The following is a 15128-nucleotide window of genomic DNA, read 5'->3' as shown; positions in this document are numbered from 1 at the left end:
AAATGTACTGTAAAGAATTGATGCAGTAGTGTGTTTTAGTGGGTGCCAAAAAGTAGAGAAATAAAATGTGAGGGAACGAGAGGCATAAGTTGTTTTGTATTCTTAAATTTCTCCTTTACAGCAATCTTAAATTTCTTCTAGAGAAAAATGTTTCCCTTCCCAGGGCAAGGTTGCTGGCTTAATCAATCCTTTACTCTCCTTGCCAGTGGCAGAGGACATATTTTAATTTAGCAGCTGTGCGCCTTGGACAAGTTACTTAACCACTCTGTGCCTCACATTCCCAGCTGTATAATTGAGGACAATAATAATACCTGTTATTGTCTGTGAACATTAAATAATATTGTAAGGTATTTAGAACAGTGCCTGGCGCATAGTAATTTATCTTCATCCCCACATAATTTTAAGTCATTATTTTTATTTATTTATTTTCTAATGTGTACTATCTATTTTACTTACTTTCTGGATCAAAGATAGAATAGTCATGGGGACAACGATTAAGGATATTTAAAATTATGCCTCTCATAATTTTCAGAATATAAACTTGCTCTCGGTATAATAAACAGAACTGACAGACACTTCTTGAATATAACGTGGCCTTTGTCTCCTGTCATAACATCTTAAATATTTCAAAGGATTTCAATAGGCACCCACAGGTTTGGGTCTGATCATGGTTCCATTACAATTGCACTGCTTTCTTTATGTTTGTTTCTAGGACCACTCTAGAAGTTTTCAGGAATTGGACTTGTCCCTCTCTGAAAGAAGGTCACCAGTATTCCTCCTTAAAGAACTAGAGACTGTTTTGCCCCTTGCTTGTCTGAGATGTGGCCTGGATCCCTACTGTTTCATTTGTTCTCCATGAAAGGATCCTAATAAATTGTGCCATTGCCTCTGCGGGCAGCCAGTCAGTTGACTTAGCCTGAGTCCCATCTCACTCTAGATCCCTGCTCCATAATGTTCTTTCTTTAGACTGACTTTTTCCCAGCAGCTTTAAATGTCTACATACCTTCTCAATCACTCTGCTCTACCAGTTAAACACTGTTCATCATTCCTCTAATGCAAAACTCCATTCCTTTGATCATTTGAGTTGCTTTTCTCTGCTCTCATTCTAATTTGTTTCTGTACTTCTGGAACTGACGTAGTCATCCTTTAACATGAAATTAGTTATAATTTGTTACTGAAATGATTTTGCCAAAGGATTAAAAATAAATTTTACTAAATCATGTTTTTTTAAATGAAAATGCTAGAAGTCCTCTAATTATAGAAAACATGAATTTAATGCTTCTGGACTGAGTCTGGCTAAAGCTATAAGAAAGCAACAATTTGTCAGTAAAGAAACTATCTCTAGGCAGGCTAATAGCTCTGCTCTATTCATTCATTCATTCATGCATTAATTCCTCCAGTATTTATTGAGCATCAATTAAGTGCCAGGTAGTTTCAGGTGCTGGGAATACCAAAATGAATGAAACATGCATTCTTTCCCTCAATAGGAAGAGAAGACAGTAAGTTGAACAATAGAAAATTGCCATAAGGAAAAGTGAATATTTGTGCAAAGTGACAGGAGGAGACCGAAGGAGCAACCCCTTGCCTTGGCACCTGGTTGAGAAGGGGGCAGAGACACGATGAGGGGGAGGATGCCATGGGGAAAAGGCAGAGTGTGACCCTGCTCCCTTATTGTTGCAGTTGAAACAACCTTTAATTTAACCTCTGATATTTTCAACTCAGTTGTTGGACACAAATCATGCATGTGTGGGGCTGAGGAAGCTTCAAGGACATAGAAAAGGGATAAATGGATAACCAAATAAAGACAAACAGTCCCAAATTGCTGGCAGGGAATAGAGAAAAACATATCCTAGAAAATACATCCAGACTGCAGCTGTTCCATGGACACAGTATCAGTCATCCTTAAAAATCAGGAAACTCTCAATATTTGCTCTTGTACCAAATGCACAAGTCTCCATTTGCACATTTACCAGACATTAGGTTAGGCTTTCTAGAAGTTTAGATTGGTGTTTGTTAGAAATAATTCTTGAGGCCTGGCGTGGTGGCTCACGCCTGAAATCCCAGCACTTTGGGAGGCTGAGGTGGGTGGATCACGAGGTCAGAAGTTCGAGACCAGCCTGGTCAACAGGGTGAAACCTCGTCTCTACTAAAAAATACAAAAATTAGTTGGGCATGGTGGCACACGCCTGTAGTCCCAGCTACTCAGGAGGCTGATGCGGGAGAATCACTTGAACCTGGGAGGTGGAGGTTGCAGTGAGCCGATATCGTGCCACTGCACTCCAGCCTGGGTGACAGAGTGAGAGTCTGTCTCATATAATAATAATAATTATTATAATTATTTATTCAGGGTTAGAATAAATGTTTGCCAGAGTTGGAGCAGAGCAGGCCTGAAGTCAGCCAAGCCAACCAGGATCCTTAATAGAAGGCCAGCTGGCAGAGCGGTGAAGTTTACTCTCTGGAGTCAGAAGTGCCAGGGTTTGAAATTCGACGATGTCACCAACCAGCTGTGTCACCTTGGGAAAGTTCATGCTTCTTTCTACAGCCTAGTTTCCTAATCCATAAAATGGGGATAATAATAGGTCCTATCTCTGTGCTTTTCACAAAGCAGGGCCCTTCAAAAATGGTAGATGGTACATTTATTGTGATAAAAGAAGGTGGGTGCTATAGATTAGCTGTACAATTAAGGTAAAAGGTCGCATTTTTAACATTGTTGATAAGTTATTTACAACTCCGAGCCCCCCACCCCCTACTGCCAACTGCTTTTTTTTTTTTTTTTTTTCCTCTGCCTCTTTAAGACCATTTCCTTCCTCCCTCTTTCTTCCTTCCTCTTCTGTGTCAGGCTCTGTGAGCATCCCTTCCAGGGCCTAATTCCCATCCCATCTGTGCCTTCTGCCTCCATCAGTCCCAGGTCACATTTGTCCCTGTCTATGCCTTCCAGAGTCTGGGCTCAGCTCGGTCAGCCAGTAAGGGTGTCTGGAACTTGCCCCTAGCTTTCTCTGCATCAATCTTTGTGAATGCTGACAAACAACAACTAATGTTCTTTCACGTTCTTGATAAAAAATGATTTGAATTTTACTGGACAACCAGCTCCACATGAGTGAACTGGAGTCCAGCTGGGGTGTGATGGTCAGAAAGTTTGACATAGCCTGAGCCTCCTTTCTAAATAGTGAAGTAGGAAGAGCACAGCATTGGAAGCTCTGGCACTTTCATTGTCAAATCAGCTCCCCGCTTCGCTCTGGGCCTCAGTTTCCTTTTCTGTAAAATGCAGGTCAGACTCCTAGGTCCTCTAGCCAAGACCTTAGTGATTCTATAAAGAGCTCTGTTGGCTGACATTCAAAACACCTCTACAAAGTGTTCAAGGGTGTTCTTGTCAATATCTGTGCATAGGAGTCAAACTGGCAGCTCCAAGGACCTTGGCTGAAATTGGTCCATTTGGATATGTGTGCTTGTTTGTTTCTGCAATGTCCTGAATGACTGTGGGGAAGGGCTTCAAAAGGCTTCACGTGAGTAGACTCAATTTACTTTACACACTGTGCAGTGTTTACGCATATCACACATGTGGCTCTCTGAAGGGGGAGTGTCTAAGATCAGGATCCTGGATGTGAACTAGATGTTCAATGAAATCATATTTCACTAACATCTCCCTTGTTATTATATTGCTTCTTTCATCAGCACATGTTAGTTAGACGTACCTCCTGCTTCTTGAAGGTAAAACTTATGGCCATTTTAAAGGGCCTGAGAAGCTGACAGATGTGATGCTGATTACAAAGAAACCTCCAATGAGCTTGCTCTTGAAAGTTCTATAATTTAACTTTCAGGCCACACATGTAACATCTGGCAATCTTCTTGCAAGAAGTGCTTATTAATCAGATCAGCATCATCTTAATCTGGGTACCTGGTAAGATGACCAGCTTTTCTTGGTTTTCCTGGGAATTTTCTGACTTTAGCAGTGAAGGTCCTGGGGCCAAGGAACTCCTTAGTCCTGGAGAAACCAGGACAGTTGGTCACCGTAATTCCTAGGGATCTCAGGTTTTGGCGTACACAAGAATCAACACACGATTATTAAAACAGCAGATTTCTGAGGTGGGTGACTCTGGGCCAAATGTTTTCCTGCCACATTAAGAAATGCTGGTAAGAACTTATAAGTTTACTATTCTTGGTACTTGGCATTTAGCTACCAGTGGTTCTTGAACTCATCTGCATATTAGAATCAGCGTGGGAGCTTTTAAAACGTACTGATACCTGGACTTTACCCACATCAAATTAGAATCTGTTGGGGTGGGGTCAGGCATTCAGATTCTATTTTTAAAGCTCCTTCCTATCCCAAGATAACCAGCAGTAGATACAGCAGACATAATGGCCATTAGTTACCACTCAATTCACAGTGCTAAAAATCTCAGCTCCCACCTGGTTTCGGCACCTTCAATTTCTATTATTTCCTCTCCTAATATAATATAGGAAAAAATACTTTGAGGTGCAAGATGTCATCATCTGCTGAAATTGAGGGCAGTATCACTTCTAGGTACAAAGCCTAAAGAAACTTTTGGACAAGTGCATAGAGATGTACAAGAATGTTAACTGTTACTTTGATTGTAATAGCAAAAAACCTGGAAATAATCTAAATATCCATCAACAGGAGAGTGGCTAAAGAAAGTGTGGTGGTGGATTCATATTTTAGAATACTATACTGCAGTGAGAATGAGTGAATCAGAGCTACATATGCCAACATGATAACAAAGTGACCGTAAGATTTTTTTAAAGTTAGAGGCTGCTGTAACTGACTTCTTAGGAACTTGGAGGTTTCACTTTGGTGGCAGGTTTTCTTGTAACAGGGGGTTCCTGAGTGTGTACTAGCACTGTGACAGCAATAAAACTGGGTTGCACAGCATAGATGCTTCCTTCCAGGTGGTAGGGTTCATTTTGTCTGTTCTGAGGAAATAATTTCCTCCTGGTATCGAGATAAATCCCACAAGAATTAGGTAATGCTGTTGGATCTTAAAATATCTGCATTGCAATCCGGAAGCTGCATGGACTTGACACCATTTTAGTACAGGTTCCCGAGTTGCTTTTTGAACAGGTGCAAAGTCTGATGCTGCATTCTCATCTATCATTCCCTCTCATTGTCCACACAGAAGAATAAACCCATTAGAAATGCAATGTTACTGTGAACCCAGGATTTCAAGGTTGTTAATCTAATTTGGCTTTTCTAGGTTGCTGACAAATGTTTATTTTTTAAAATGGACCGCAAAACTTACCTGGTCCTAGTTTGGCCACAGCATAGAGGAGGTCGTAGTTGAGGACTGGTGTGGCATCGTTGATGGGCTGCCAGCCAACAGGTGGGGAGGAAGGGGGCGAGATGAGAAACTGTTTGGCAGGCTGGGGTGGAGCCAAATGCAGTTTGTCTCCATCTGTCTCTGGAGTCTGAACCTTTCAAATAGAGTAGAGATGAAGACACTTATTCATCATGGCTTCAGATGTGTCATGTTGGCACATTAAAATGTGGGTTTAGTTTCAGCCTGTGACAAATGAACCGATGAACCTGACTGTAATAATAATTACCACTTACCACATACCATGTGCTCAATTGCCTTATTTAATCCTGAAAACAGTGGATCTCAACCTTTACTGTATGTCAGAATCACCTGTAGTCCTTACTAAAACACAGATTGCTAAGCCCCAGCCCCCACATTTCTAATTCAGGAGGCCTGGGATGGGGCCTGAGGGTTTGCATTTCTAATAGGTTCCCAGGTGATGCTGATGCTGCCAGTCCACTGTCCCACCATGCACCTGCCAAATGTTTCCTTGTCTCCTTCTCTCTTTTCCTCCTTCCTTCCTTGGTGAAATTCACATAACGTAAAATTAACCACTTGAAAGTGAACAGTTCAGTGGCATTTAGTACATTTCCAATCTGCAACAACCACCTCTATCCAGAGGAATAGGAACTCCTCTGCCTACTGCTACCAGTACTACCATTACCAGTTACTACCACTCCTGTCTCCCACTGGTCACTGGCAATCACCATGCTGTTTTCTGTCTCTACAGATTTACCTGTTCTTGATATGTCCTATAAGTAGAATCACAGAATATGTGACTTTTTGTGTCTGGCTCCTTTCCCTTAGTATAATGTTTTCAAGGTTTATCCACATTGTAGCATTTATCAGTATTTTAGTCCTTTTTATGGATGAGTAATATTCCATCATATGGGCATACTATAATTTGCTAATCCATTCATCCATTGATGGACATTTAGGTGGTTTCCACCTTTTGTCTATTGTGAATAGTGCTATTGTGAACGTGTGTGTACATATATTTGTTTGAGTACCTGTTTTAAATACCTAGGAGTGGAATTGCTGGGTCAAATGGTAACTCAATGCTTAACTTTTTAAGGAATGGGGTGAGATTTTAAAGACAAGGAAACTGAGGTTGGTCCACATCACCCACATGAGAATAGCAATGATGGAATTTGAACATGGAGGCAGGGCCAACGTCTGTGATCTTTTCACTGTGCCATCTCTGTAGAGTCTAAAGGTGGAAACCATACTAACAGATCACTTAAGAGATGGATCAAGGTATCTAGTGATGAGGTGAGGGCACTAATGGAACATGATGGATATTGATTTCTATTGCTGTGAACTTTATAAGCATTGCCAAGAATTACCCATTTCGTTTTGGAACAGCGAGAATTGATTTTTGGATGAAACAAATTAATTTCCATATATTTGTAACCTTTTCTCATAAATATGAATCACTGAAAAGTTATACATTCCACTAAAGCAGTCATATAATTTAAGTTTTAATTATAACCCTGATAGGAAGGTTAGGAGTAGCTGTGATTACATCATTCTTATTATAACTACTACCTGGCATTTATTGTGTATTTGCCAAATATTAGGCACTTAAACACACAATAATTCATGCAAGCCTCATAACAACAGTATGGGGTATAGATCCTGATCATCCCCAATTTACAGATGAGAATATGGAGCCCCAGTGAGGTTATGCAACTTGCTCTGGTTGGCAACTCTCAGAGCCTAACACTAAGCTGTTCCTGTCTGGGAATCATGATGTGGGTCTATTTCTCAGTGAATTAATTTATAGACTACCAACCAATCTGAAAATGGAAAAGGCTTCATTTACATTTTAAAACGGTAAAAAATAATGTAGGGCAAAAAGAATAACTTTGGTAAACAATCACCTTACCTGTGCAAAGTAGAGCTTTAATTTTTTCCCTCTGAATTGGGTTTCATGAAGCTCTATCCTAGCTCGGGCTGCAGATTTAGGATTGCTGAAGTTTATACGGACACGTCTGAAACTCTTAAATAGCTGGAACGTCACACAGTCGTCATAAGTCCGGAACAGTCCCTCAAATTTTTCCTGATAAAAACAAACACAGAGGGAAATCCGTTGGCCATGGGTCTTGTATGATGCCATATCTGATAAAAACAAACAACTAAATAAATAGACTGTTAATAACATACAGTTTAAATAGAACAGCAGTAATGTATTTTTTCTTTTTTTCATCTGTAGGTCTGTTGCCAGGTGCAAAACATGCCTGAAGGATTTATAATCTTGGTCTAAGGTTCTCTAGAGAACCAGTGAATAGGGTTCAAAGTACATGAAACACATAGGAAATTATGCAAAATGTTGAGTGTTTCTAGAGGAGAGGGATTGTAATGACCATCAGATTCTCAAAGAAGTTCATTATCTCCAAAATACTGGAGCTACTGAATAAAGCACAGGGTAAACATTAGTGATTACCAATCTTGGGGGCACTTTTCGTTTTCTTTCTTTTCTTTTCTTTTCTTTTCTTTTCTTTTCTTTTCTTTTCTTTTCCCCTTCCTTCCTTCCTTCCCTCCCTCCCCCGCCCCTTTCTTTCTTTCTCTTGCTCTGTTGCACATGCTGGAGTGCACTGGCATGATCTGGGGTCACTGCAACCTCCGCCTCCTGGATTCAAGTGATTCTCCTTCCTCAGCCTCCTGAGTAGCTGGGATTACAGGCATGTGCCACCACACCCAGCTAATTTTTGTATTTTTTAGTAGACATGGGGTTTCACCATGTTGGCCAGGCTGGTCTCAAACTCCGGACCTCAAGTGATCCACCTGTCTCGGCCTCCCAAAATGCTGAGATTACAGGCATGAGCCACCATGCTGGGCCTAGGGAGGGGTGGGCACTTTTCTTGCCTAAAAATATGGGATCCACATCACCCAGTTTCCTAGTCAGGCAGTACCATTTGATTAGTCCTGGTCAACGAAATACGTGTAGAGGGCAGAAGAAAGCCCTTGAGTAATTTTTCAGTTTATTTCTCTGAAGAGGCCATGTGTTTCAAAAGGTACAGCTGTCAGAAACAGGATTCTCTTCACTCTGAGTCCCCAAGTGGCTGTATGAAGCAGAAATAGTTTTCTCCCTACTCCAACTCCATTCTATAGCCAACTTTGCCTTAGCAAGGAAAAAAAATCTCCGTTGCATTAAATCACTGAGATTTGAGAATTATTTTATTCCTACAGCATAACTAAGCTATCACAATATAAAGCAATAATTAAAAAATTTAGACTCAATACACAGTTTCAATTCGACTGAATAAGTATCTATTAAATGCTCACTTTCTATGAGGAAAGGTCTCTCTCTAGACTTTAAGAGGATACAGAGATGAGTATCACATTGTTCTGACCCTCAACCATCTAACAATCTAACAGGTGAAGCAGATACACACAAGTAAGAGGACACCCAGAACACTGGGGAAAGGCATAACAGAAAACTAGAGAATTAAAAAAGAAAAAATATATAGGTACATATGTTAATAACATCTGTCTGATCTATATGGTTCCTCTTAGCCATAAAAGTATCCTTATTATAAGAAAATTAGTATATGTTATAAGCTAGTGTGTTCTTAATAGAGAAACTGCCACTAAGGAAATTATATATATAACCAACCTGATTCTTTTATTTCAACAGTAAAAGGTAATTTCTCATAACAGTAAGTACAAGGAAGAATGGAGATGCATGAAATATTAATACTGCAAGATTCATAGAATTTTAACTAGGAATGGATTTAAGAGATGATGAACTCAACCTTTTCCTCCTCACCTCCATCATTTTACAAATCAGAACCCTGAGATCTGAAAAGATAAGGACCTACCCATGGGCACAGGGAGAGTCAGTGGCAGATCCAGGACCAGGCCAAAGTCCTTGTGACCCTAACTAGAGAGATACTGTCAACTCTATAAAGAATTATACTGTCAGGTTGATAGGAAGAGATGCTTATTTTAATAAGAGCAAGAGATGTATAGCAATACACTGACCCAAGTCTAAAGGGTGACCACATCTAAGAGAATCAATATAGTGAGGTGGGGTTGTAAAAGCACTGACTTCTGAGGCTCCACAGGAAGAGTAACTTAAACTTCAGGGAAGGTCTTCCTGCCTCTTGGGGATCCAAATGAACTTGTATCAGACCTTCAAGCCCATATTGGTGATGCCACACCACATCCTGCTGCCGATTTCTGAGAATCCTCAGGCTGCAGCTCCCCCATCGCCCCTCCTATCTTTGACTCCTTTGTCTGCCCACACTCTTCTCTTTTATACCAGTCCAAGGACCCCAAAGAATACAATAAAAGCTTTTGCTTTTTTAATGACATTTGTGGAGATTTGAGGGGTTCTTTCTCTCATTCTGTTTTTGTCTTATACTCCTTTTCCCATCATGAACAAAACAAGACTTTTTCCTTGTCTTATGCAGAGCAGGTTTTTTGTCTCCCCTCATCTCTCAAGCCTTGGGATTAGCCAAGTCCCAGACTCGGGGCTTCAGCTACCACTCCAAGGAGTCTCATTATGGAATTCTGTCCCACCAATACTGTGTTTTCCTGAGCACGAATCCTGATGGTTAAAATGAATTCTGTTTCCTCACAACGAGAGTACTCTGAACTGATCAAATCACAGCTGGTAGTTTGATGAGTTTGGGAAGTTTTCAGGAATAGGAGGAATTAAGAGATTAAAAACTCCTGTTTCTATATAGAGTACAATATTATTTTTAAGGACAGAATACTTGGGTCTTCTTTGTGGCTGGTATGTTTTTCCATTTCCAGGGTGGGAATTTCACTTTCTCATCACCTATCCAATGCCTAAGCATGGGCAGTTAAGGCTAGCCTTTGAAAGCGAGGTGCTTTTCTCCTTTGAGTCTAATTCCTTCCTTTTCATTTCGTATTTCATTTTTGTGCTTCACATCTCAGTTTATCAGAGCGGTTTGGCCTCAAGAGACTGCATTAAGAGCAAAGAATCAAGGAGTCCAGCTTTTAGGCTTAGGGGGTGCTGACAATGTGCTACCTCTTTTGTAAGGCATTGGCAGACATCAAGAACATCTTGTTCCCACTGATCCTCAAAAGAGGGCTCCAGGCACCAACTCCCACCAAGTTAGAGTTGGCCATTGACATGAAACTCTTTGATATTCCTTGTTTTGGGCTTAAGCTGAAAAACAAAAGGAGCTCTTGCACCAAACCTGGGGTGTAGCCCAGAGCTCAGGGGCCAGGGTTTTCACGGGATCATATGGGGCTTAAAGTCCACAATGATGATAATAATAAACAGCTGACATTTACTCAGCATGTCCTCTCTTTTCAGGCCTTTTGGGAACTTTATTTGTAGGGGTGACAGTTGTCCAAGAATAGGAACTCGCTAGCCTTCTCTATTTTTGTTTCCATTAGTGACATTACAAACATATAATTTGCTGAGGCAACAGGATACCAGACCAAATTAGAGGCAGATCCAACACAATGAAGCCACTAGATGTACCTTGAGGCAAAACAGTGTCACCAAAAGCACTAGCTGTAGGAATTCTCCACCTGCCATTACAGAATATCTTCTACGGTCTTGATGCATGCACAGGTTCTCACCAGGGACACAATAATATTTTGTTGCCCTCCGGCTACCATTTTTCTCCAGTTCTGTTACCCAACAAACCCAATAAATTATTAATTTCTCCTTGAACGTCAGTTCTCTTTGTAGCATCCTATTTGAATACAGTTCTACTCTTTGGTTTCAGAACCTCTTTACACTCTTAACAATTATTGAGGATCCTAAAGAATTTTTGTAATGTGGGTTTTAAATAAAACAATGTTTATGGTACCAGAAATTAAAACTGAGAAACTTGAAAATATTTATATATAAATCCATTTAAAAGTAATAATAATAAACCCTTTATTTGTGAACATAAACTTTTTAATGAAAAATAACTGTTTTCCAAAAGAAGAAAACATTTAATGAGAAGATTGACATTGTTTTACATTTTTGCACATCTATTTAATTTCCAAATTACTAGAAGACACCTGGAAACTCATGTCTGCTTCTGCATTCAATCTATTGCACCAAGTTGTTTTGACTGAAGGGTATGAAGAAAAGCTGGCCTCATCCAAATATGTGGTCGGAAAAGGGTGGAGTATTTTAACAGCCCTTCAAATAATTGGGAGTATTCTTCCTTGATATCTCATCAAAACTCAAAAAGTAGTAGTTTCTTAAAGTGTACTGCATAATCACATAACATTTTTACCTGATTTTATTAAGATCCATTTATCTATTTTGCACTTTGAATAAATTTTAACCCAATGATTTCATAAGCGTACATTAATCATTTAGAAAATATTGGTTCCCTGAAATATGTAACTTTTCCAAACTGACCGATTTCAATACAATATTAAAAATCACATTCATTAAAACTATAGTTTGGTGCAAAAGTAATTGTGGTTTTTGCCATTACTTTTAATCTACCATCTATCTTATCAAAAAGTCTTTAGAAATTCAAAAGCTGTGGAATTCACATTGGTGGATACAAGTTTTCCAAAGTGTTATTTTTGCTTGAAATCTCATTCTTTATTCTTGGCAACACACTCTGTCAGTTATTTTTCTTATAGCAGCAGATTCACTTCATTCATTTTTGAGAAACTGTCTGCCAAATACCGAAGTGTCCATAACTATACTTTTCGTGTCAGTTGTTTCTTCAAGTAAAAATGGTGTTCCATGAGAAAAGTACCAAGGGCAGTTTAGGACAGCTTAGAATGTTTCCTCCAGTCAGACATTTTATTTCCAGATGCCACATAAGTACTTCTCATGTGTACTTCCCATTTTGTTATTCAGAAAATTGCAAAGGTGTGCGCTTAAGGGTAAAGGGTTAATCAAATGAATAAAACTTACTGCCTTATCAAGGACATTTCTAAGTAAAATTGGCATTTTCTTTCTTTTCCTGCTTTCTTCTTTTCTTTTTTTTAAACTGTGAGTGTGTGGCTGTGAAGAATAGAAATACAGTCATGCACTGCATAATGAAGTTTTGGTCAACAATGGACTGCATATCTGACTGTGGTCCCACAAGATTATAGTGCCATATTTTTACCGTACGTTTTCTATGATTAGGTATATTGAGATACACAAATACTTAAGTGTAACAATTGCCTACAGAATTTAGTATAATAATATGCTGTACAGGTTTGTAGCCCAGGAACAACAGGCTATACCACAGAGCTTGGATATGCAGTAGGCTATACCATCTAGATTTGTGTAAGTACACTCTATCATGTTCACACAACAAAATCATCCAAGGACACATTTCTCGGAAGGTATTCCCGAGGTTAAGCGACACATGACTGTATTACTAGCACAAGTTGGTGGCACCGCACTGATTCATGCTAAAGTACCAGCAGTTTTAACCACCATTGCTTTTGTACCGTGGGTATAAATGTCAACACAGTTGAAAAGGTAAATGATACCTTGTAGTACTATGAAAATAGTTTTGATAACATAGGAACTGGTATTGGGATCCCTCATGAGTCTGTAAACCACACACTGAAAACTGTTGTACAATAGGGTCTCAGAAGTAAGGATCCAGTTGGCTTGGGGAAAGACAGGAGGTCTAGAGAGACCCTTAATTGTACGACATAATGGTCAGAAAAGAGCTGCCCTTCAAAGAAGTGTGATAATGCTGGTATCGAATACTGTACGGAAGTCAAATAGGGTGAAGGTGGAGATGACACCATTGGATTTGACAAATGGACTGATGCTGATGACCTTACTGAGAGAGCTATTTGAACAGATGTGTAATAGATTAATTACAGATGGAGAAGTGAAGGGCAGAGAAAAAGCTGGAAATAGAGTTTGGCAATGAAAACCAGGGAGCTGGGATAACCACATGGGAAGTCGTGGTCACAAGCAGATTTTTGGTAGTGTGGGGAAACACTGATGGGCTGAAGAAATGAAACTAATGAAGAGGGAGAGAGAAGAGATAGTAAGGGTATGTTGAAGTCCAAACCCCAGGAACTCAGAACATGACCTTGTTTGGAAATAGGGTCATCAAAGATGTAATTAGTTAAAAAGATGTTGTACTGAAGTGGTGTGGGACCCTAATCTAAGTTGACTAGTGTCCTTATAAGAAAATAGCCATGTGAGGACAAAGAAACATAGGGAAAGTGTCCTGTGAAGACAGTGGAGTGGAGTGGCACCTCTGCAAGCCAAGGAATGCTAAGTATTGCTAGCAAACCACCAGAAGCTAGGAAGAGGCAAAAAAGAATTCTCCTATGGGATCCAGAGGGATGGTAGCACTGCTGACACCTTGGCTTTGGACTTTAGCCTTCAGAATTGTGTGATAATAAATTTGTATTGTTTTAAGCTACTCAGTTTGTGGCACTTGGTTATGACAGCCCCAGGAAACAAATATAGGCAGTCTCATAGACCTACAGAACCAGATGACTCTGGGAAGAATACAGAGCACCTAATATATCATGCCATGTCCCCCCCAGGAGAGGAGGAAGTGGATATTTGGGTCATTCCAAGGTGATGAGTATGAGACAAGTGTGTGTGTGTGTGTGTGTGTGTGTGTATTGAGGCATAGGAGAAGAAAGATGAAGGAATAACTTGAAAGGGTTGGCAAGTAGGCAATGAGATGCCTGACTACGAGAGGTTGTGAGGAGAAAAGAGAATCCAGGAGTATCACATTTGACTGAAAGAATGGGAAGAAGTGAGACTTCAAGGTTCTGGATGAGTTAGATAAATGAGTTTCATAGGAATGACACAGTGGGAAAAACAGTAGACAAAAAAATCGTAAGCCCAGAAGATAATTTTGTAAGTTTAAGGTTTCAGAAGGTTTTCAGTGTTAGATGCCCTAAGGGTCAACATGAGGCACGTGAATGGAATTGTGAGGGATGACGGGGTGAGGATGATGGGAATAGAAAGCCTGTAATCCCAGCACTTTGGGAGGCCGAGGCGGGCGGATCACAAGGTCAGAAGATCGAGACCACAGTGAAACCCCGTCTCTACTAAAAATACAAAAAAAAAAATTAGCCGGGCGCGGTGGCGGGCGCCTGTAGTCCCAGCTACTCAGGAGGCTGAGGCAGGAGAATGGCGGGAACCCGGGAGGCGGAGCTTGCAGTGAGCCGAGATCGCGCCACTGCACTCCAGCCTGGGCAACAGCGTGAGACTCCGTCTCAAAAAAAAAAAAAAAAAAAAAAAGAATAGCGAGGTGAGAGGGTTGCATGGTGACCACCGACTCAGGAGGACAACAGGAAACAGAGTTATGGGACAACCATGAGCCAGATGAGCTGCATGAGAAACAGGAGGAGTGACCTGGAGAGCTATAGGGTATGGCAGCATAGGTTGAAAGAAAAGAGTTCAACTGGAGGGCAGGGGCTTCACAGAGATCATCTATAAAAAGGGATGGAACAACAACCTAGAAGCATGGGGGGATGCCAGGGAATTCTAAGCCTCATATTCTGGGCTTGAGAGGTGGGGAACTAGAGAGTAATCTGCCTAGCAATGTGTAATTGCTAGGGAACAAGCACTGCCCAGAGCAATGAAGGATTTAGTAAGGAGAGGATGTGGAGTGATTATTGTAGAGCACAAATGATACTCTGAGAAAATCAATAATGGGCTCTAGAGAAGAAAGTGGGAGAGGTTAGAATAGGGGTTGGAGGCTGGGCATGATAGCTCATGCCTGTAATCCCAGCACTTTGGGAGGCTGAGGCAGGAGGATCACCTGAGGTCAGGAGTTCAAGACCAGCCTAGCTGACATGGTAAAACCCAGTCTCTACTAAAATTATAAAAATTAGCTATGCGTGGTGGCACATGGCTGTAATCTCTGCTACTCAGGAGGCTGAGGGAGGAGA

General features: G+C 40.5%; 1 protein-coding gene across 4 annotated transcripts in view; it reads right to left on the bottom strand.

The window, feature by feature from the left end:
* RCAN2 (regulator of calcineurin 2) overlaps positions 1-15128 on the bottom strand; it is a 258084-nt gene that overhangs the window by 14349 nt on the left and 228607 nt on the right. For all 4 annotated transcript variants that reach the window (XM_015136495.3, XM_015136496.3, XM_015136494.3 and 1 more), the window contains 2 exons: positions 7201-7374; positions 5256-5427 (listed from right to left, as the gene is read on the bottom strand). In XM_015136495.3, coding sequence (XP_014991981.1) covers positions 5256-5427; positions 7201-7374 — 346 coding nt within the window. The remainder of the gene's footprint in view (positions 1-5255; positions 5428-7200; positions 7375-15128) is intronic.

Source organism: Macaca mulatta, chromosome 4, assembly GCF_049350105.2.
Source record: "Macaca mulatta isolate MMU2019108-1 chromosome 4, T2T-MMU8v2.0, whole genome shotgun sequence".
NCBI classification, from domain to species: Eukaryota; Metazoa; Chordata; class Mammalia; order Primates; family Cercopithecidae; genus Macaca; species Macaca mulatta.
The sequence above is the reverse complement of the archived record's forward strand: the minus strand, read 5'-3'. Positions and strand labels throughout refer to the sequence as shown.